The sequence below is a fragment of the Cygnus olor genome, chromosome 3 (genome assembly GCF_009769625.2).
Source record: "Cygnus olor isolate bCygOlo1 chromosome 3, bCygOlo1.pri.v2, whole genome shotgun sequence".
In the NCBI taxonomy this organism is placed as follows: domain Eukaryota; kingdom Metazoa; phylum Chordata; class Aves; order Anseriformes; family Anatidae; genus Cygnus; species Cygnus olor.
Window position 1 is genome coordinate 120,675,731 of NC_049171.1, and position 20,988 is coordinate 120,696,718.

Consider the following 20,988-nt stretch of genomic DNA (forward strand, 5'->3'; position numbering starts at 1 on the left):
CTCAATTTCCTAATGCTTAGATTTCAAACATCCTGCTTTTTATATCAGTTCCACAGTAGTGAAAAAATTAAAGATGCCAGATCTCTGCTGGCACATCTCTGACCTGGCATCTGTGTGAGCTGGCTTGACATGACAAAGTAACTAAATTTCACAGAAGCAGCACCAAATGCAATTCATTCTGCTTATATAAGTAGGTTCTGAGCGATACCAAATAACCCAAGCAATCACTGAGTATTGAGCTAACATGATATATTGTGCAGTTTGTACTGCATAGCTTGTGACTTTACTGTATAATCTGTAGTTAGTAAACTACCAAAAGATGAACTGGGACCATACTCCAGAAACATCTACAGCTTTTTAAGCTTCATGCTCAGTCATGGAAATTTAGAGTGGAAATTTAAGAAAAGAAAAAAATTCATTCTGCCTTACAACTGCAATACTGATAGCAAACAATGGGAGGAGAGTGCACGTGCTTCACTACAGAAAGCTGCATACTAACTCACCTAATAATTTCTTGGGAACATCCAGCTGCATATTCCTCTTTTGCCACAAAAAGATGCATGAACAGCGTGTTCAAAGGCTAGAACATGAAGAATGAGAATCTAAACACCACAAATATTGTATTTATGGTCTACCCAAATGCACGAATCCAATGCACGAATCCAATATCTGTGATCCACACTCAAAGTGAGTAACTTTGCATGTGAGTAACTCATTGCCTTCAAGGTGTGTGTGGATAAAGCTATATGAATAAAGGACATTTTTTATATTATGATTTGTGCCGATGTAATGTTTTTAAATTTGATTCATATTCCAGCTTACTGTTAGAGTACATTTTATAAACATCACTTTTTTATTTGTAACACTGTTCTGTTCCTTATTTGTGTTAACTAATAACATTTCAATTTAACCACAGCAACTAACTACTAAATCTTAACAACATTTAACATTTGATTAATAAAGACATTATTTCTTTCCAGGTTTTCAGGGGGGAAAAAAAAAAAAAGCTTGCACATTCCTCATGCTCCCAAAATTGTTCTTCCCTTAAAAGATGTAGGAAAAAATACAAGATCTTATGATTGCATTGTTAGACACATTTAAACATCCAGAAAAAGGGCTGACTAAAAGATGTCTTTCCTATTTACCTCCAGTTAATCTGGAAAACACCTTACAGCAAAGGAATCTCACCTAGAATCTCAACTGGAACACGTACAATTGCTTTGCCAGTACAGAAGCATGAAATATCTACTGAATCTTCTGTATAGATTTTAGGAAATAATCTCCATTCTAAGCAAAGCAAGGGTTCTTCTGCTCCTCATTAATGTTCTGAAGCATCTTTTACTCCTGCTTCTGAGCAGTAATTCCTAACATGCTAAAGCTACTTGTCTGTTTGTCTCCTTTTCTCTTTGTATGCCCCTGACACTGAAGTCAGCTGCAGCTTTACTGCAAGATACTGTCAAGCAGACTGCCTGAGGAAGAGCTTGCAGAACTGACAGCACAGCATAACCCAACAGTAGCAGCTGCACAGTGAATGAAGTGGTTGTGTCTGCAATATGCCAGTACACAAAGTACTGCTCAAGTGACAAAGAAAACAGATTACAAGAAAATTGCATGTTGGTCTTTTTTCTCCTATACTTCCTTTGGCTGTAATAATTTTGTTTCTCTTAATGGCACATACAGCAGTTTTTAATACAATCAGTGTATTTGTCAGTTTTTCTGCAAGCCATTGCTTAATAACACCCAGAACGGCACCAAAAAACTGATGAACAAACTGTTGGGATGTAATTTCAGTATCACCAATACCTTATTCTGGCACACGCTGCCTAGCTTTTAAGTGTTTATGGTCAACGTTTTTGGTCTTTTCTCAACAACAACAGGATTATCCAGTGCCTAGATGGATTGAATGAGGGACAGAATTTGAATAAACTTCTAAGCACTTATTTCTAGTCCATAATTTCTAAGGGTAATTTACAAACTTGACTGAGGAGCTGTTATGAAAACTGGCACCACACAGAATGGAGTGCAGCCATATCCACACCAGCACTGAACAAACTCACTCCAGAATCAAGATACTCATGCCAGCATGGTCCTCTACTCAGTGTAATTCAGCATCTTCCAAAGAGGGGTATGCTCCTCATCCCTTGCTCTTCTCTGAAGCCATTAAATTTGGATTCCGTTGTGTAAAAGAGCAAAACTTTATTCCAAAAGGTGAGAAATTAGGATTTCAGTTCCCCTACAATAAGAAGTATGTTACAGCAAAGTCTCCACCTCCTGGGTAAATGCTCTGTTAGGTAGCACCAGAGCTGGACAGATATTTGAACAAAAAATGTTGGTGGCAGCTATAGCTCGCGCTGCTCTCAGTGCTAGCACAGTGCATTAGACGTGTTCTGCACACGTCTAGCAAAGAACCTGCATTCCCTAATGGCCTCTGTCAGGATGACAGTTACCTTATGTTACAGTAGTGGCAAAAGCACAAGCACTCATGAACTTCTGAGCACCTGAGGGTTTAGAAAGATAATCAGCTTCTTTGGCCTGAACACCTCAGATCTACCTAAAAGAGATTTTAGAGGCTTATGTGTATTTTTGTACCTGAGCCTTAAGTGAAAAAAAAACAACTAAAATCATACAATTTACTTACAGTGCATTTGTTGTTAAGGTAGTTTTTATGTAAGAATGATTCCCAATCAGACTGATCAGTGATATTCCAATTTGGATAGTCCAGAAAGGCAGCATGGGCTATAACCTCATTCTTCTCATTGCAGAGTATCAGAGAAAGATTAGATTTTTCTCTGTGAAAACAATTTAATTCAGAACTTGAAGAAACTATACAAAAGAAAAGCATAGGGAAGTTTAACACTTAATAATCAGGTTGTATTCTAAAAATTTTGAGAACAGATACAAAAGCTGTTATAACGGTATAAAAACATGAAGACAGGTATTTCCCTTTAATCTTCCTAGAGGCAGGTCTGTGCCAGTCATATCCAAATAAAAGCTCCAAAACCAGTGTTACTTACAAAAGGTGCATGACATCAATCCTTCCAAAAACATTTTCTGTAAAATGGCTGAAGAGGCTGATAATATCAGCAACATCACGTAACTCTGTCCTTCTGGCACTAACCACTTCTGTAGGTCCTCTTGAAGATGTTATTGTAGTCATCTTGTAAACTGTAACAAAAAGAAAGAAAACATTGCTGGTTCTAGCAGATCCTTTCTGCTGCAATCCATTGTTCAATGCAGTTACTTGAAATGGATTTTTATAACAGCTATGAAGAAGTGCAGTCAGCTGGATGGACTTCTGTTCCTATTTCCTGTGTAACTCTCTCTGTATACGGGGCTACTGCCTGCACACACACATGTACAGTGTGCTCACAGTGCACATGTAGAAATAACGCAGACAATAATGCCTACTGTATGCCTTCTACATGCTACACAGGAAATGTTCTTAAGGGGATACAAATTGCTTTTGCATTTATTCACTTAGAGGCATTTGCACGCTGCCTATCCGGGCAGTGCCTACCGTTGGTCCCCTCAAACTCTTACCAGCCTTGAGCCTGCAGGGCTGGGGATGAGAACGGCCTAGCGTTAACCGCAGCGCCATGAGAGCTCGGTGCACTTTGGCCAAAGCAGAGCTCACGTCGGTGGCACCGAAATGTCAGGGGATCCTGACAGACAGGCAGCTCAGTAGCTTCCCCGCGTCGCTCCCAGCAGCGCGCTGAGAAGGCGCAATCTGCCGTTTTGGTGCCGTTTCGGTGATTCGCAGCGCCGGCGGACCCGGGCCCTGACAGCCGGCGGGTCCCGCGTTGCCACCGGGCCACCAGGGACATCGCCGCCGGTCCCTCAGGCCCCAGCACCGGCACTGCCGCGAGCGGCTCCGTTTCCAGTCAGGACCGCAGCTGCCGCCCGCCCTGAGTGGCGGTGAGGGGCCGTGACAGGCCGTGAGGGGCGCTGAGGGGCGCAGCAGCGCCATCTCCGCGCCGCCAGGGGGCGCTGCCCGCGGGCGCGTGCCGCCCGCCCGGCGGGAACCGCATCGCCCTGAGGGGCCGTGAGGGGCCTGAAGGGTCCTGAAGGGGCCGTGAGGGGCGCGAGGGGCGCGGGGCCGCCGGCTGTGACGGGCACTCACCCGCCGCCCGCTGCCCGCCGCCCGCCGCCGCTCTGCCCTGCCCCGCCGTGCCGTGCCGTTCCAGTGCCGGGACGCGCCGCCGTTACCCCGGCAACGGCGCGCGGCGGGGCAGCGCGAGGGGGCGGGAGCGGGGCGGGGCCGGCGCGGCGCGAGACGACAAGATGGCGTCTACGGCAGCCGGGAAGCAGCGGATTCCTAAAGTGGCCAAGGTGGCTCGGGTGGCGGCTGGGAACAGGCCGGGAAGGCAGAAGGAGAAGGAGAAAGGAGCGGGAGCGGGGAAGGAGCAGGAGCGGGGAAGAAGGAGAGGCCTGGCTGGGTCCTGGCCGTGGCTCGGGGCCCGAGCTCCGAGCTCGTCCTCGTCGTGACGGGAGGTTGCAGTTGCGCGTTGGAAGGGGGAAGCGCTAACCGGGCCTTTACTTCGCAGGTGAAAAACAAAGCACCCGCTGAAGTCCAGATCACAGCAGAGCAGCTTTTAAGAGAGGCAAAGGAGAGAGAGCTCGAGCTTCTCCCACCACCTCCTCAGCAGAAGATCACAGATGTTGAAGAGCTAAATGATTACAAACTTCGGAAAAGGAAGGTAAAGGCAAAAAAAAAAAAAAAAAAAAGTAATATTTCTATAAAGCACCAAAATTTGAATATGCTTAATTTAAACGGAATGTTTTTCATATGTTCTTCATATTTATTACTTATGCATTTTTTACGTTTTAAAAAAGTAGCACTATCTTAAGAAAACTGTTACTTTTGTGTAAAAAAACTAAGTTATAAACATGTTTAACAAAATTTGGTAATACTTGTTATGTGTCTGTGTTCAGTATGTTTCAAGCATTGCAAGGTGGGTTGCATACATGATTTGTACATAGCTTCTTCACAAATATTATGAGGGTATGATGTAACATTAGCAATCTTTGTAGTAGTGCTGGTGATATTTCCATGTCAACTGTTTAAAAAAACCCACAGTGTTCACAAACAATACGTCTGTTTTGTATAATTAAAACATCATGGGACACACATTAGAACAGATTTCTATACTAATCATGCTTATTTTTTGACAGTTGTCTTGAAACAACCATTTTGCATGTGAGATTTGAGGTATATTTTTTTCTTTTTTATTGAAAAGGACTGCTTTGCTTGTACAAACTTATGTACAGCTTTTTGTTTTTTGCTTGGATAACTTCTGTCCTGGATCAATAGAAAGCAAAGCAAACATATTCTTAGTGAACTTAAAATGTTTTCAACTCGGCTTGATCAGTTACTTTTTAGCTATAGTCAACATCTAGAGACAGATTTTTTAGTTTTTTTATTTGCTTGTATGAATTGCAATAACAAGCCACCACATGTTGGCTGTGTTTGAACCGTGTTTAGCCGCATGTTTTATACCAATAGTGTCGATATTGACAGCAGCCAAACACAACACTGTCATCATTGCACTGAGCTGTGAAATTTGTCTATTACATTTAAAGCCAAAATATTAATTCCAGAGAATAATCATAAGGCAGCATGCTTTAAAGAAAAATGTAAAACAATGTTGTATACAAATCAAAGTGGATAAACTTATGCTGGTGCATTCAAGTATATTCAGGGTCGTGCAATGACTAGATTCCATCTAACCAGGTAGTGCTGCCACTGGAATTGCTAACCAGGAGACTGAAAAAAAGTTCACAATTTTAGTGCTCTCAGTTACTGTTCCATCAATATTTCAGGTATCAGCTTGCAGGAACTTGAGTTTAGTCCTTATCTGTATAGCAATCAACATTTCTAGCTGCTCTGTTATGCAATTTTTAGGAAGTGCTGTGTTGAGTATGTATTGTCACTACATCTATGTAGATGTAGAGAGATGTAGGAGAGCACCTGAAGAGAAGCACAAAGGAATTCCAGCTGCTCCAGCCCATACATCACCTTCATCAGGGGCCCAACTTAAATGTCTCTGTGCTAAGCCATAGCATGGGGAGTAAAGAAGGGGAGTTACAGATGTACACACACCTGCAGGGCTGTGACCTCATTGGCATTACAGAGATGTGGTGGGATGGCTCTCCTGGAGTGTTGGGATGGAAGGACATGGGCTCTTTAGGAAGGACAAACGGGAGGTGAGGAAGGGCTGTTGCCCTCTGATGTCAGTGAGCAGCTGGAGTGCGTGGAGCTCTGCCTGGGTGAGGAGCTGGTGAGGAGCTAACGGAGAGCAGATGGGTCAGGATTACAGAGAGGGTGGGTATGGGTGACATATAGTGGGAGTCTGCTACAGGCCAACTGAGCAGGAAGATGAAGCAGATGAGGCCCTCTACAGGCAGCTAGAAGCAGCCTCATGTTCACAAGTCCAGGTGGTCCTCAGGGGGAGAGTTCAACCACCCTGATGATACCTGTCATACAGCAGGGTGTAGGCAATCCAGGAGGTTCCTGGAATGCATTGCTGACAACTTTCTTTTCCATGTGATAGAGGAGCCAACAAGGAGAGGTGCTATGCTAGACCTCATTCTCACCAACAAAGAGAGGCTGGTGAAACTCAAGGACAGCCTTGGCTGCAGTGACCGTGGGAAGGTGCAGTTTGGGATCCTGAGGTCAACATGGAGGGAGCACGGCAAGCTCGCTACTGTGGGCTTCAGGGGAGCACACTTTGGCCTCTTCAGGGATCTGCTTGGTGTGGAGTACCAAGGGACATGACCATGGAGGGAAGAGGGGCAGAGAAAGCTGGTTAATATTAAGGATCACCTTCTCCAAGCTCAGGAGTGATATGCATCCCAACAGAGAGGAAGTTGTGCAAAAATGCCAGGAAACCTGCATGGATGAACAAGGAGTTCCTGGCCAAATTCAGACGGTAAAAGGAGCCCTACAGAGGATGGAAGGAAGGACAGCTAGCCTGGGAGGGTTACAAAGACATTGTCTGAGCAGCCAGGGATTAAGTTAGGAAAGCCAAAGTCCTGTTAGAAATAAATTTGGCCACGGACATCAGGGGCAACAAGAAAGGGTTCTGTAGGTACATCAGTGATAAACAGAAGACTAGGGAAACTTTGGGCCCTCTCCAGAGGGAAATGGGAGACCTGGTCACCCAGGGTAAAGGTGAAGGGTGAGGTACTCAAGGACTTTTTTGCCTCAGTCTTCACTGACGAGAGCTCCAGCCACATGGACTGGGCCCCAGCAGGCAAAGGCAGGGACTGGAAGAATGAAGAACTGAAGGGAATGAAGACATGGACTCCAAGATAATCGAGAAATGGAGACCCTTTATTGTTCCAATGCCAGATATTATATAGCTTTCTGAGCCAGCTACACATGTTGCACGCGGCTAGCGTGCGTAGTTACAGACTTCTGATTGGTGCATTCCTGTTGATCACGCGTAGCCCTCTATAGGCACGTCCGAGCCTAACAACTTCTTATTGGTTTCCACTTCCTCTTATTCTAGCCTGGTTACCGCTCTATGCCCCTGAGTAACCTTCTTCTTAACCCTTAGTGCACCGCCGTATCAATCAGCTCCAGTTTGTCACCGAACGGGTCACCCATAAAGAACCACACAGAGTAGGAGATCAGGTTCAAGACAGTCTAAGTAACCTGAAGGTGCATAAATCTGCTGGACCTGATGATATATATCGTCATATCCCTCGTGGGTCCTGAGGGAACTGGGAGATGTAGTTGCTAAGCCACTGTCCATCATACTTGAGAAGCTGTGGCCATCTGGTGAAGTTGCCACTGACTGGAAGAGGGGAAACATAACCCCCCATTTTTAAAAAGGAAAAAGAGGAAGACCCAGGGAACTACAGGTCAGTCAGTCTCACCTCTGTGCCTGGCAAGATCGTGGGGCAGATCCTCCTGGAAACTCTGCTAAGGCACCTGGAAAATAAGGAGGTGGTTGGTGACAGCCAACATGGCTTCACTAAGGGCAGATTGTGCTTGACAAATCTGGTGGCCTTCTATAATGGGGTTACAACATCAGTGGAGAGGGGAAGAGCACTGGGGACTGACACTGTTTAACATCTTTGTGGGTGACATGGACAGTGAAATTGAGTGCACCCTCAGCAAATTTGCTGATGACATCAAGCTTTGTGGTGCGGTTGGCACGCTAGAGGGAAGGGATGCCATTCAGAGGGACCCATACAGGCTTGAGAGGTGGGCCTGTGTGAACCTCATGAGGTTCAACAAGGCCAAGTGCAAGGTCCTGCACCTGGGCTTGGGAAGTTGCAAGCACCAATACAGGCTGGGCGGAGAATGGATTGAGAGCAGCCCTGAGGAGAAGGACCTGCGGGGTGCTGGTTGATGAGAAGCCCAACATGAGCCAGCAATGTGTGCTTGCAGCTCAGAAAGGCGCCTGTACCAAAAGCAGCATGGCAGCAGGGTGAGGGAGGGGATTGTCCCCCCTCTGCTCTGCTCTCGTGAGACCCCACCTGGAGCCTGCGTTCAGCTCTGGGGCCCCAGCACAAGAAGGACATGGAAGTATTAGAATGAGCCCAGAGGAGGGCACAAAGATGATCAAGGGGCTGGAGCACCTCTGTTACAAAGCCAGGCTGAGGGAGTTGGGGTTGTTCAGCCTGGAGAGGAGAAGGCTCCAGGCAGACCTTACAGCGGCCTGCCAGTGCCTAAAGGGGGCTGCAGGAGAGCTGGGGAGGGACTCTCTGTCAGGGAGCGCAAAGATAGGACAAAGATTAATGTCTTTAAATTTAGAAAGTGGATTCAAATTAGATATTCAGAAGAAATTCTTTACTGTGAGGGTGGTGAGGCACTGGAACAGGGTGCCCAGAGAAGCTGTGGATGCTCCGTCCCTGGAAGTGTTTAAGGCCAGGTTGGACGGGGCTTTGGAAACCCCTGGTCTGATGGAAGGTGTCCCTGCCCATGGTGAGGGGTTGGAAATAGATATCTTTTAGGTCTCTTCCAACTCAAACCATTCTGTGATTCTATGCAAGACATTTAGAGTTCATTCCAGTAATAATAATGCGTAAGCCATTCATAAAAAGATTGGTCTGCACAGAAGAATTTTTTTTACTTACAGAAATAATTTTCTTCTCAGACTTTTGAAGATAACATAAGAAAAAACAGAACTGTTATCAGTAACTGGATAAAGTACGCACAATGGGAGGAAAGCCTGAAAGAAATACAGAGGTAATTATGATATAGCTGTAGATCTCTTAAACCTCTTAAGACACATTGATAAACCCTCTCAGTCTTAGAGGCATGTTAAATGCGCAACTTAACTTCTCTTTGCTTTCCAGAGCCCGTTCCATTTACGAGCGTGCTTTAGATGTAGACTACAGAAACGTCACACTCTGGCTGAAATATGCAGAAATGGAAATGAAGAACCGCCAGGTTAATCATGCCCGAAACATTTGGGATCGAGCCATTACCACCCTCCCTAGGGTGAACCAGTTCTGGTACGTTTACAGAGAATGGAGCATTTCTTTTACCCCCAAAGACATCATTTTTTATTTTGGCATCATGCAAAAGTATATTTTCTTCTCTTTCTGCAGTTCTTCAGGCTAGCCCCAAAAGAGGTAAAGGCTTAATTTTGGAATAGTTATATACTTTTCAAATGGTAAGAGTATTGGAGAGAAGGATATTCATGTGTCTGCATGCTGCCCATCACAATACTACAGGTGTTTCTGGAGTGCAAGTGGGGAATAGGTGTAGAAGTCTCAGTGATGCTTTTATTAAGCACTTGAAAAATGATTGAAATTTATGTACTTACAAAGTGATCATAAACACTTGATCTTGTTTTCCAAGGTATAAATATACTTACATGGAAGAGATGTTGGGGAATGTTGCTGGATCTCGTCAGGTGTTTGAACGTTGGATGGAGTGGCAACCAGAGGAGCAAGCCTGGCATTCCTATATTAACTTCGAGCTGAGATACAAGGAGGTGGATAGGGCACGTACCATTTATGAGAGATATATCCTTTTTAGTGCAGGGTCACTGCTACCCAAGTTTAGACTTCTTCATTTCTTGCTTGTCTATTCTGTCTCTAGGTATGTCCTAGGCTCCTTTTTACTGGGGTGTGCTGGAGTAAAACACCATGCTGAGATCCAGCAGTTGGTATTACATACATGCTTAGTATATGCCTCCAAATTCAGTTAAGTGAATGGACATATCCTGCCACAGCAGTGAATATGTAAGAGCACTCATACTTCTGGCTTTTTTGCAGTCATCATTTATTTCAGTTTTCTCCTCCTTAACCTTTTTCCTGACCCTTGTCTGACTTCTATTCCTTTTTTTAAATTCAAGTTCTCAGTACTGAACATGAAGCCTTTGCATGCTCAGAGCTGTTTTGAATTCTTCCCAGTTGTGTCCCTTGTATATATGATCCATGGGAGTTGTTTCATATAGTCTGTGAGCTCACTGGGAAGAATGCAATTTGAGATGTCCGATTCAAGTGCTACTGTTTCTTTAACATAGCTCTACTTGTTATTGTTCACCCTGATGTGAAGAACTGGATCAAGTATGCTCGCTTTGAAGAGAAGCACTGTTATTTTGCTCACGCAAGGAAAGTATATGAGAGGGCAGTGGAGTTCTTTGGAGAAGACCATATGGATGAGCACTTGTATGTGGCTTTTGCAAAATTTGAGGAGAACCAGAAAGAAGTAAGACTTCCATACATCAGGCTGATACTAACTATCCCCACGAGATTTCTTTTTGAATATCAAACTCCAGGCTGCTTAACGATCATTTCAATACTTCTGTTTTTTTCCAAAACCTTTGAGGTCTTACTGTAGTTTGAGTTAAGGAATCATTTTTTTCCTAGCTTCTATTTGCCTTTTGGTGACATTGAGTAAATATATTCTAAGAAAGTAAGCACAAAATCTACCAAAACTGAAAATGGCGCCTTTAAATCCAATACATGTCCTCAGATTTATAAGTTTGACACTTTACATCAACTGACTGCTTGATAAAAGGAAGAATTAGATTAGCCATGTACTTCCCAGATGCTCTTGTTGAAGTGCCCAGGCTATTTAGCAATTCAAAACATTCTCTGAACCCCAAACCACAGACCCTTAAAAATATTTTAAATATTCCAAACCTGTAAATGACTAAGTGATGATAGATTTTGGTATTTATAGATTTGTTTTTTTCCCTTCAAGTCTTACTTCTCAGGGAGATTTGTGTTAGTCCTGTACTGAAACAATCGTTTACATTAAATACCACTAAAAGGTCATTGGCAAACTAAAACACACATTGTGGGGTAGGAGAAGAGTTGCATTCTAAATACAATTCAAGTGATGTTTAATGTTTTCAGTTTGAAAGAGTAAGGGTGATCTACAAATACGCCTTGGATAGAATTCCAAAACAGGACGCTCAAAATCTCTTCAAAAATTACACCATCTTTGAGAAGAAGTTTGGAGATAGAAGGGGAATTGAAGACATCATTGTCAGCAAGAGAAGATTCCAGTATGAAGAGGAGGTGAAGGTATGTATTACAGATATTCACTGGGCTCATCATACATCCACCTGCTGCTTAAGGGAAGCAAGTGTCTCATGATAGGAAGGCTGGCTTTTTATTATATTTGTTATATTACCTGTGGTACTTCAGCCAAAAAAGATCCCAAGAAATGTGGAGACAGAATTCCATCCACAGGTGAGAGAACAATACTTGTGTTCACTACTCTTTCATTTCTGCAGTCTAATGTAGATGGTGGAGCCAAAGTTTTTGGTTGCACTGAGAACTCATTACCCTTCACAATTTAGCTTGTAACTTATTCCTTCACTTCTGTTATGCAGTAACGTCTACTCATTCGTGCAGAAATACCTTTTTGTAAGGAAACAGATGTGCCACACCTGTCTACTATTCACCAAATTATTGAATACTGCATATTTCTTCATTTCCTCTTCTCATACTTTGGTTTGCCTTCGCAAAGAACGTTTGTAGGTAAAAAAAAAAAAACAAACAGAGAAATAAAGACACTTTAACCGACCTTAAACCGCCCCCCCCCAAAAACCTCTAGCTCTAGCATACTGGAGACTGACAATTTTTACTAATATTTCAATGATTAGTTTTAAAAGAGGAATTCTACATAGAAACTGTAAGCAAAGGAACAAGTTTTGTTATTTTCAGTTACTGAAATTTCTTTCCCATTTCTCTGCTCCCATCTTTCTGAAAGGCAAATCCACATAATTATGATGCATGGTTTGACTACTTAAGGTTAGTTGAAAGCGATGCAGATGCAGAGACTGTCCGAGAAGTGTATGAAAGAGCCATTGCCAACGTTCCTCCAATTCAAGAGAAGAGACACTGGAAGAGATATATTTATCTTTGGATTAACTATGCATTATATGAAGAGCTGGAAGCAAAGGCAAGTAGTAATTCTAAGTCTTTTTCTTTCCCAGGTATTTTCCTTACACTATATAGCTACAGATAAGTTAATACAAAAAAAAAAGTTTTGTGTCATTTGCTATTTAAATCTTTCCCCCTATACACAGACACACTTGCATTTGTGTGTAACATCTCCCTTACATGGGAGACAAGTATTTAAGCTTCACTAGGTATTTCTTTTGTTTATCAGTCATATAACATAAAATTACAAATACAATGGTATTACAAGTAGTATAACAAAACTATATGTGAAGTTCTGTGAAGCAGTTAAATTCTTGCTACAGTGGCCTTTCGAGACTTTGTCTACCTTGTTATCAGTCGTGTAACATAGCTGTGCTTTATTTAATAAAATCAAAGTTCAGTGTCTGATAAAAGGAAAAAAGATTTTTTTCACCCTAAATGCAACACTACTGGTTTAATTGTATCGTTCTTAATGAGGAACCTTGTTTCAAAAAGACTTACTGACCCTCAGAAGTTACCATCTTTGAATTGTGTACGCAGATAGGTAGAAAAATGTACACATATTTTTTAAGTATATGTGATTCTAAACTCCTGTGCTTAAAAATACTGTTCTGCATTTGGTAATCACTGCGTGATATAAAACTGTGTAATTACTGTAGCATAATCTGAGTAGTGAATGAAGTATTTAGTTTTGCCTGTTCTTACAGGATCCAGAGCGAACCAGACAAGTTTATCAGGCATGTATTGAGCTCATTCCCCACAAGAAGGTATGGCTCCTTCAAGTTCATATAAAGTCTTGGATTAAAAACCTTAGGACCGAGATCCTTTAGTTTTCTCCCCCTACTTCTTTCCACTATTTCCTGGTTCAGAAGTCCCTTAAATTGTCTTTAATTGGGCATAGTGTAGAAAGCAAGGCTGAGGTGCATAAGCCCCTCCAAAATGCTACTAGCATGTTTCTGAAGACCCTGCTCAAGAACAAGGGAGGTATTTATTCATGGTTTTAAGTAGACTCCCTTCCAGTTTCATAAAGTTAATTTTCCAAAATCCATAGTGTCTCCCCCCCTCCCATTTAAGGCATTAGGTGTCTGTAACTTGCATCATCACTGGGAAACAGTAGGCTACACACTGATGTCAGGTTTCCTCATACAGACATGAAATTAGTGTTTCATCAGTATTTTTAAGTGATCAAGAATGCTATAAAAAGCTGAAATATCACACTTTAGTGCTGTTAAATGGTAGAAGATTCTTCTATCTCTTCTTTTCCCTTACTTTACTCCTCAAGTTAGTTCTTTCATACCTGTTCTCAACCTGTTTGTTTGCAGTCTCTGCAAAATATCTGTTAGTCAATTTTATGTAGAGTTACCACCTTTTATAGTAACTGTTTCTAATTGTTTACCTGGTCCCAGCTGAGGGAGGTACATTTCATAAACCATCATTAGAGTTTATATCCTCCATTACAGTCTTCAAGACCTGACTTTCTGTCTTTTTGGTGTTGTTTTTTTCTTTTTTTTTTCTAGTGAATTTTAACTAAAATATCTGCGTGGCCAAACCTTGAAAACAATTAACCAACGCATTGCTTTGGAATGTCAAGAAATCTTAGTCCCTGTAGTTAGTCCTTCTCTAATCTGTTATTCATCACATCATATGAGTATCAACTAGGTGGATTAGTGTTAATCTGTAATAATTAAGAGTTGATTAGCAATTTTTTTTCAGTAATAGCTGATATTTTATCAATCAGTTGATTGATTTACTGTTTTCTTCCTTGGAGAGACTTCTGTCCTGGCTATTTTTACTTTCCATCCGTGGTAGAGTAAATTGTCTTGGTGTAGAGAGTTTGTTTTGGGTTGCAGTCTCTCATCTTTTTCAGCAGGAAAACACAGAAGTCAAATGCAACTAACTGCAGTAGTAATAATGTGTCCCTGTATGTAGACAGCGATGATTTTTAATGAACACGTGCGGAATTAATTGCTAAGCTTCCAACCCAGGCATCACATTGTTCTTTTTCTTGTAGTTTACATTTGCCAAAATATGGCTGCTGTATGCACAATTTGAAATACGACAGAAAAATCTTCCACTTGCCAGAAGAGCTTTGGTAAGCTTTGGTTAATTCCATAATTGACTTTACTAACTAATAGTAACAAGGGAATGGCATAAAAAGATCTTAAATTGTCCTTTATAAATCACTGTACTAATCCACTTAAATAAAGCATCCTAGAAAATCTGCAGGGACCAGTATTTACTGTCATGTATGATTTAAAAAGAAGCATAGCTTGATACGATGAATTAGCCGCGGACTGAAATGAATGCATCTTTCCCGTTTCAGCTGACAAAATGTACATCTTAATACAAGGGTACCCAAATAAGCTTAGTACACTTGAAACTTTTTAACCGCTGATGATTTGTTTGAACAATATTTGTACTGACAATAGCTGTTTAAAAACCCAAATCAGTAGAATTTTTTTGACTCTCAGAAATTCAGACTTGCATAATAGGTTAAGTCCCAGCTACCTGGTTGCTGACAGAAGCAATCATGGGGACTTTGGGGCAGCACAAGAGCTTCTGCTCAGAATTCACTACCATGTCAGAGAATGATGGAATGCATTTTGGCAGAAAAAGCTTCTAAAATGAAAAATCTGCTTTTCCCTCGGTTCAGATACTCTCAATAATTTGGGTGACTGTTAGGAATTTGGAAAGAAAGTTAGTAATGGTAGCAGTTGAGGTGGCTTGACTTTAAAGAGGAAATTGATCATATACATGTCACAACAATGATAAGATTATAAATGTGAATGGCCCTCTGTAGCTGACACTGGATCAAGTTTACCCTCTAATGTGCTAATAAAACTTTGTCTGTTGAGCTGGTCTCCTGCCCTTGACCAGAAAAAAAAAAAAAAAACACAAAGCAGAGGGATTAAGTCCACTGTAAGACTGTTAATGTCTCCCTGCAGGAGAGGACAACCATCTGTCTTGAAGCACACTTCTGTTCTAGCTTAGTTTAAGATACTTCCAAATTACCTTAGTCACCAATCAGCACCCTGCTTCCAGCCCCCCCCCCCCTTTTTTTTTTTTTAGGCATGATAGTTTTAGTATATTCTGGAAAGGCTGTTTTGGTCTCTCTGGAAAACCAGTTTCCTCAGTTTCTTTTAGACTTCTCTTTTGCTGGTCTTTTCCCTATTGTTGTTTAATTTCTGTTGTTTAGTTTGACAGACCTTTTTTTAGTAGGTTACTTTGCTTATCTTTCAAACCAGCTTTTGTTGGTGCAGCCATCATCTTTTTTGGGGGGGGATTGGACCTAGATTTGGCATGCAGTTAACCTTGCTTTTGCAGTAAGTTGATTGTGAACCACCTCTTTGGCAAGAAGCCTTGCTTCTGTCCTGAGGTGAGTATCTAGGTCTCACACTGTCACCATGCAGAAGAACAGGTCCAACTCCTGACCCTGAAGCTCTTGTCAGCATGCAGGCAGTACATTGTTATGCCTTATTTTTCTCTGGCTGCAGATATTGCATGGATTCTTTGTTTTCTTAGGGTTTGAGAGATGCTGGGACTTGGAGACAGGAGCCAGGACAGGCTGAAGCCTATGCTGCTTAAGAAATAGTAATGGGGTGGGCTATGGGGAAGAACCAAGCATATTTTGAAACAGAAAATGCATTTTTAGAGCTGGAGAGACCTAACGGTGGCCAAATCAATATTTCAGAGTTGTGGTTTCCTCCGTTTTTGTTAAGTACCAAGATAGGCAATGTGTAGTGAAGTTGTGCAGGAAAATTTCATTAAGGGAATTTGGTCTCAAATTACTTATTCATACCAGCTTGAAGGAGCAGAGGTTCCAGTGCCTAATAAATAATACTTGTCTTCAGAAATGTGTCAGAGTGAAGCTCACTATATACATGTCACAGACATGGTCAGTCTTAACTATTGCTTCAAAAGATGCCCAAATTAAAAATCAGAAACCGCTTTCTCATGGCTTGGTACTTGTGGCTGAGGACAGGCAGTTTTGTTCAGATGCTGAAGCATATCAAAACAAATTCGGTTTAAACTTTCTTCTCCATCTATCCATCACTGTAAGTCAGTGGTCAGGTGATGTGGACAATTCTCTATGTAATGATGCATAGCACTGGTGGTCCAGGAGACGACGGTTTCTCTTGGTATAATTTGTTTTATAAGATACTTCAGAACTACTTACCTGAAGACTGGCACAGGCTGGTACTGTGCTTTCTTCAGCTTTTGATGCAAGATGAAGCGTTCATTTGTTGAGCCACGGTGAGATTCAATTAATACTTCATGGGAAGTTTATGTTACTTAAGTGTAACCAGTCAGAAAGTTTTCTATTTTCAGGTTTTTGTTGATGTTTTATGTATGCACACTCATTTTGCAGACATTGATTAGATTTCATATTAGCCCTGACCAGTGTCTTAAAACAGACTCTGCTCAAAAATGCATTTCAGTTAAATACCAAACAGTAAAAAGTTGTTTAGAAATAGCAGTGTGTTTTTTTTTCTCTCCTCCTTGGCAATATCTCTAAGCATTTTTTGGCTTTTGGCTTCTTAACAGGGAACATCCATAGGTAAATGTCCAAAAAACAAACTTTTTAAAGGTTATATTGAACTGGAGTTACAGCTGCGAGAATTTGATCGTTGCCGAAAGCTGTATGAAAAATTCCTGGAATTTGCACCAGAAAACTGCACATCATGGATTAAATTTGCTGAACTGGAGACCATCCTTGGTGATATTGACAGAGCCCGTGCAATATATGAATTGGCTATTGGCCAGCCCCGGCTAGACATGCCAGAGGTAAGGGGGAAGATGAACTTAACATTTGAGTAATTTTAAGGTATTTGTTACATAGTGTGGCTAATTAAAATGTAAATGATCTAACAGCTTGAACAGAACTGCTTACCATAGCGGCCTAGCCTGTGTCTCATTAATGTAGCATCTGTTTCTTAGCAGGGTACATGGGACTATAAAACCCATGACAAAGAATAGAGAGAGAAACATGCTTATAGGAGTAAGCTAAACTGATTATGTGGGCAAGATTTCATATTACTTAGTCTTAATCTTAGCTAATACAGTGAATTAACACTCAGATCTCTGAAATTCATTTTTACAATGTTCACGTTTATCCATGCTCCTCCATTGAAAACTTTTTTTTTTTGGCATTATCTCAGTGTTAGATACAGGGTTATTTGAAGAGGCTGTGAATGTAAGGAGAGACTTCTGTTTTGCAGGTTCTTTGGAAATCCTACATTGACTTTGAAATTGAGCAAGAGGAGTATGAGAAAACAAGAAATCTTTACCGCAGATTACTTCAACGGACACAGCATGTTAAGGTACCCAGAATACAGAATTGGGCTTGAATTGAGTCCACGGTTGATGGAAAGCCTTGACTGCTCTGGTTGCCTGGCTGTCTGAAATCGACTGAGAATCTAAGTTCAGTCTCATGCCAGTGGTATTAAAAGGGAAAAGAAATTTCTGACTTTCCTATAACAAAAGGAATATCTTATATGAAAGAAAAGTTTGTAGAAGCTTTGGAAAGCAGCCCTCTTCCTGCTGAATTGCTTTGGAATTTTAGATGCTAAAACATTGGAAAGAAAAATTGGTTGCGATTTTCATGGTGCAATTTGGTGCTGTCATTTGGTTGAATTCAAACAGGTCTATCATGACCTGAAATAAGCTCAAGAGATTTGTCAAAGTTGCTTATGTGAATATTCTGTCTTGTCAAAATGAGGTAAATATCACATGTGAAACAAACATGAAATTTCTGGGTATCTGCTTATAAAAAAAAAAAAAGTACTTTAGATTTGCATTGATATTTCCTTTTTTGGTTGCTTTGTTTTCTTTTAAACTATCACTTAACCTGTCATTTTTGTGAGACTTTAGGATGGAAGTTTCATCTTGATTTTGTTTTTTCTGCCACAGGTATGGATCAGCTTTGCACAGTTTGAATTATCTGCTGGAAGGGAAGAGAGTTTGTCAAGATGTCGGCAGATTTATGAAGAGGCTAATAAGGCAATGCGAAACTGTGAGGAGAAAGAGGAGAGAGTCATGCTTCTGGAATCCTGGAAGAACTTTGAAGAGGAATTCGGAACTGATACCACCAAAGAGAGAATAGAAAAACTTATGCCTGAAAAAATAAAGAAGAGGAGAAAACTGCAGGCTGAAGATGGGGTAAGAGGAAACATAATGCAAGTACTCTTTCTGAATTCTTGATTGCGTTATGCTGAGATCTGATACTCATGACAAATTCAGCAGTGATGGGTGCTCTAACTGCATACCAGTATTACTGCTCTGATTGAAGACAAGCATTGGCCTGAAATACACACTGCTAAGCTCCTTGCTCTTCAGCAGGCCAGGCAAATGAAACTAGCTGTAGGTAGTACTATACTGACAGTGTTTGTTTCGTAGCTTGGAGAAACTAGGCAAGCTGTTCATCACATCTGCTTGTTTGTTATGCACAGCAGAAGTAGTACAGTCTCGCACCCATTCAGCTTACTGGTTTTAGCTGATATGGATGTTGTAACAAACATTAATTTTAATTTTATCTCATTTTTATGCTTATTAGAAGCATCTTCTAATAGCTAACATTAACATGCAAATTAAACCTGCTGTGTTTTTTTTTCCCTAGTCTGATGCTGGCTGGGAGGAGTATTATGATTATATTTTCCCAGAAGATACTGCCAATCAGCCTAATCTCAAACTACTTGCAATGGCTAAACTCTGGAAGAAACAGCAACAGGAGAGTGAAGCTGCAGAAATGGATCCAGACAAAGACATTGATGAAAGCCAGCCTTAATACATTGCCTTCCCCCGTTCCTTTTCTTGGGTGTTGTACAGTATTTTCATTGGTGATGAATAAATGTACTTGAAGGGTTTTACTATTTTTGACTTCAGAGAAATTTTTGTTTTGAAAAAAAGCACTGTATTGGAGGTGATTCTCTTTTATAGTGTCTTATTTCTAGCAACTGAAAGGCAGTGTCCTGAGGCAAGTACAGGAATCTGCAGCTATTACCAGCAGTCTGAGAACTGTAAGAAGTGGACAGCAGCTTTCTTTTTAGGACAAGACTGACTGTTCTCAGGCTTCTAGAAAACGTCCCAGTACTGTACGGGGATACTAACTTGCCAAGACAACAGATCTACTTTCTTTAATGAGAAAGATGTCTTCAATTCATTCCTCATTTGATTTTTTTTTTCCAGTAGTTCTGTAAAATATGTATGATCATGTGGATAGTTGAAAACAATACATACTATTGATTGCAATCTGTTCAACTTCCTACCAAAGTCAGCTTTTATCCCAGAAAACTATTCAGGACGGACAATAATAGAAACTAAATATACTGAAACTAACCCCTGAAAGACAATTCTATAGAAATTAGTACCAAAAATATTGTATATATTACATAATAGAGATATTTAGATAAATATATCGGCAACATTTTATAGTAAATTATCTATTGGAAATAAAGTAGAAGCAACATAAGCAGGCTTCTCATTGTTACTTTTTGTACTTCAGAGGGGAAAAGCAATGAGCAGAAGATTTTCATGAAGTCTTGGGGGGAGTCCTTTTTTTTTTTTTTAATTCATTAGTACAATAGAAAATGCTCTTGTTCACGGCCAGGAGAGGTCCAGAAAGGTTATGCAGGAGGGTCCTGTGTGGCCCTGGGTGATGTTCGAGGGCAGGAGAGCCCAGGTGGTTTCCCCTGACCCTGCCCAGTGAGAGGCCTGGGCCTGGTTCCAGTGCTAGGTGGTGGCAATTACAGTGATTAGACTTTTACCCCTGCAGAGCCGTTTTGGAAGGCTGATGGGAGATAGGATGCACCCTGCCAAGGAGAGCAAAGCCTTATTTGCCTGCAGGCTGACCAATCCAGTGAGGAAAGTGGCTTTAAATTAGGAATGGGAGGTAGCAGCTGGGGGTGGTGGGTGTTAGGTGGGAGACTCAGGGTGAAGGTAGGATGTGTTTGCTGGGGATGTGCCCCCAAACATGGGAATGCTGAGAGGATGGAGTTGGGGATGTGCTTCCCTTGCTCTTGGAGTGTCTGCTGGAGTGGGTGCCTATCTGAAGTGCTCACAGGATGAGTCTGTGCAATCCTCTGCTTACCCTGGTAAGTCCTTCTAGCCCTGTTTTGTCCCATGTTCAGTGATATTATTTTATGCGGCTGGCTGACCAGCAGGGAAAAGTCTTGCTCATACGGTCTTGTCCTTGGGTTACTTGTTAATCATCATTCTTCTTAGGTAAAATTAGATGTTTGGGTTTTCTTATCAGCCTTATAAGTTTATACAGTCTCTCTTAATCTCTCCTGATTATTGAGTGTGTGTGCTTTTGTTTGCTTTAATAATTTCAGTGCAACTGCTGGCTGTGATGCTGATGTATGTTTGTGCCAATTCTTTCTTGTGAAATCTTCCTAAAAGCTTGCACAGTAAATCAGTGCTGTTTGTAAAACCAACCATATTGTATTGACATACAAGGTAAAATCTAGCTGTAAAATTTATACTGGCTCTTATGCCTTCTGGGCTTTAATTTTGCCAGTAGTCTTTAAATTTTTCAGTGGGAGGCAGCTGCCATAGTCCAGCTGTGTCCCGGCAGCCGAGCACAGCTCTTAGCTGGCCAGGCGTGCTGGGGCACCAGGCGGCAGCAGAGAC

At 41.5% G+C, this 20,988-nt stretch overlaps 2 protein-coding genes across 5 annotated transcripts in view; one reads left to right on the plus strand and one right to left on the minus strand.

Moving 5' to 3' along the window:
- The window catches only part of CFAP61 (cilia and flagella associated protein 61), a 107,554-nt gene extending 103,228 nt beyond the window's left edge, over positions 1-4,326 (minus strand). The window contains exons 1-4 of one of the 4 annotated variants that reach the window (XM_040551783.1): positions 3,635-3,964; positions 3,015-3,165; positions 2,639-2,789; positions 504-580 (exon numbers count right to left, since the gene is read on the minus strand). In XM_040551783.1, the coding sequence (XP_040407717.1) occupies positions 504-580; positions 2,639-2,789; positions 3,015-3,165; positions 3,635-3,824 (569 nt within the window). In that variant the 5' untranslated portion in view covers positions 3,825-3,964. Of the gene's footprint in view, positions 1-503; positions 581-2,057; positions 2,388-2,638; positions 2,790-3,014; positions 3,166-3,540; positions 3,965-4,120 lie in introns of those variants that run through there. The other 3 variants (XM_040551785.1, XM_040551784.1, XM_040551786.1) reach the window with 3 other exon arrangements.
- Positions 4,215-19,825, plus strand: CRNKL1 (crooked neck pre-mRNA splicing factor 1). The gene is made up of 14 exons (XM_040551787.1): positions 4,215-4,329; positions 4,545-4,697; positions 9,108-9,199; positions 9,310-9,468; positions 9,818-9,984; positions 10,494-10,672; positions 11,326-11,496; positions 12,188-12,379; positions 13,068-13,127; positions 14,372-14,452; positions 16,906-17,145; positions 17,580-17,681; positions 18,271-18,519; positions 18,977-19,825. Exons 1-14 carry the CDS (start codon positions 4,282-4,284, stop codon positions 19,142-19,144), a joined length of 2,061 nt encoding a protein of 686 aa, XP_040407721.1. The 5' UTR covers positions 4,215-4,281; the 3' UTR covers positions 19,145-19,825.
- Positions 19,826-20,988: the final 1,163 nt, after the last annotated feature.

Bases quoted from the DNA above. Each gene is read 5' to 3' on its own strand.
- CRNKL1 (XM_040551787.1), top strand. From the start codon at position 4,282: ATGGCGTCTACGGCAGCCGGGAAGCAGCGGATTCCTAAAGTGGCCAAG. The intron at 9,200-9,309 runs GTAATTATGATA...TTTGCTTTCCAG, and splicing joins AGCCTGAAAGAAATACAGAG to AGCCCGTTCCATTTACGAGC. The intron at 18,520-18,976 runs GTAAGAGGAAAC...TTTTTTCCCTAG, and splicing joins AACTGCAGGCTGAAGATGGG to TCTGATGCTGGCTGGGAGGA.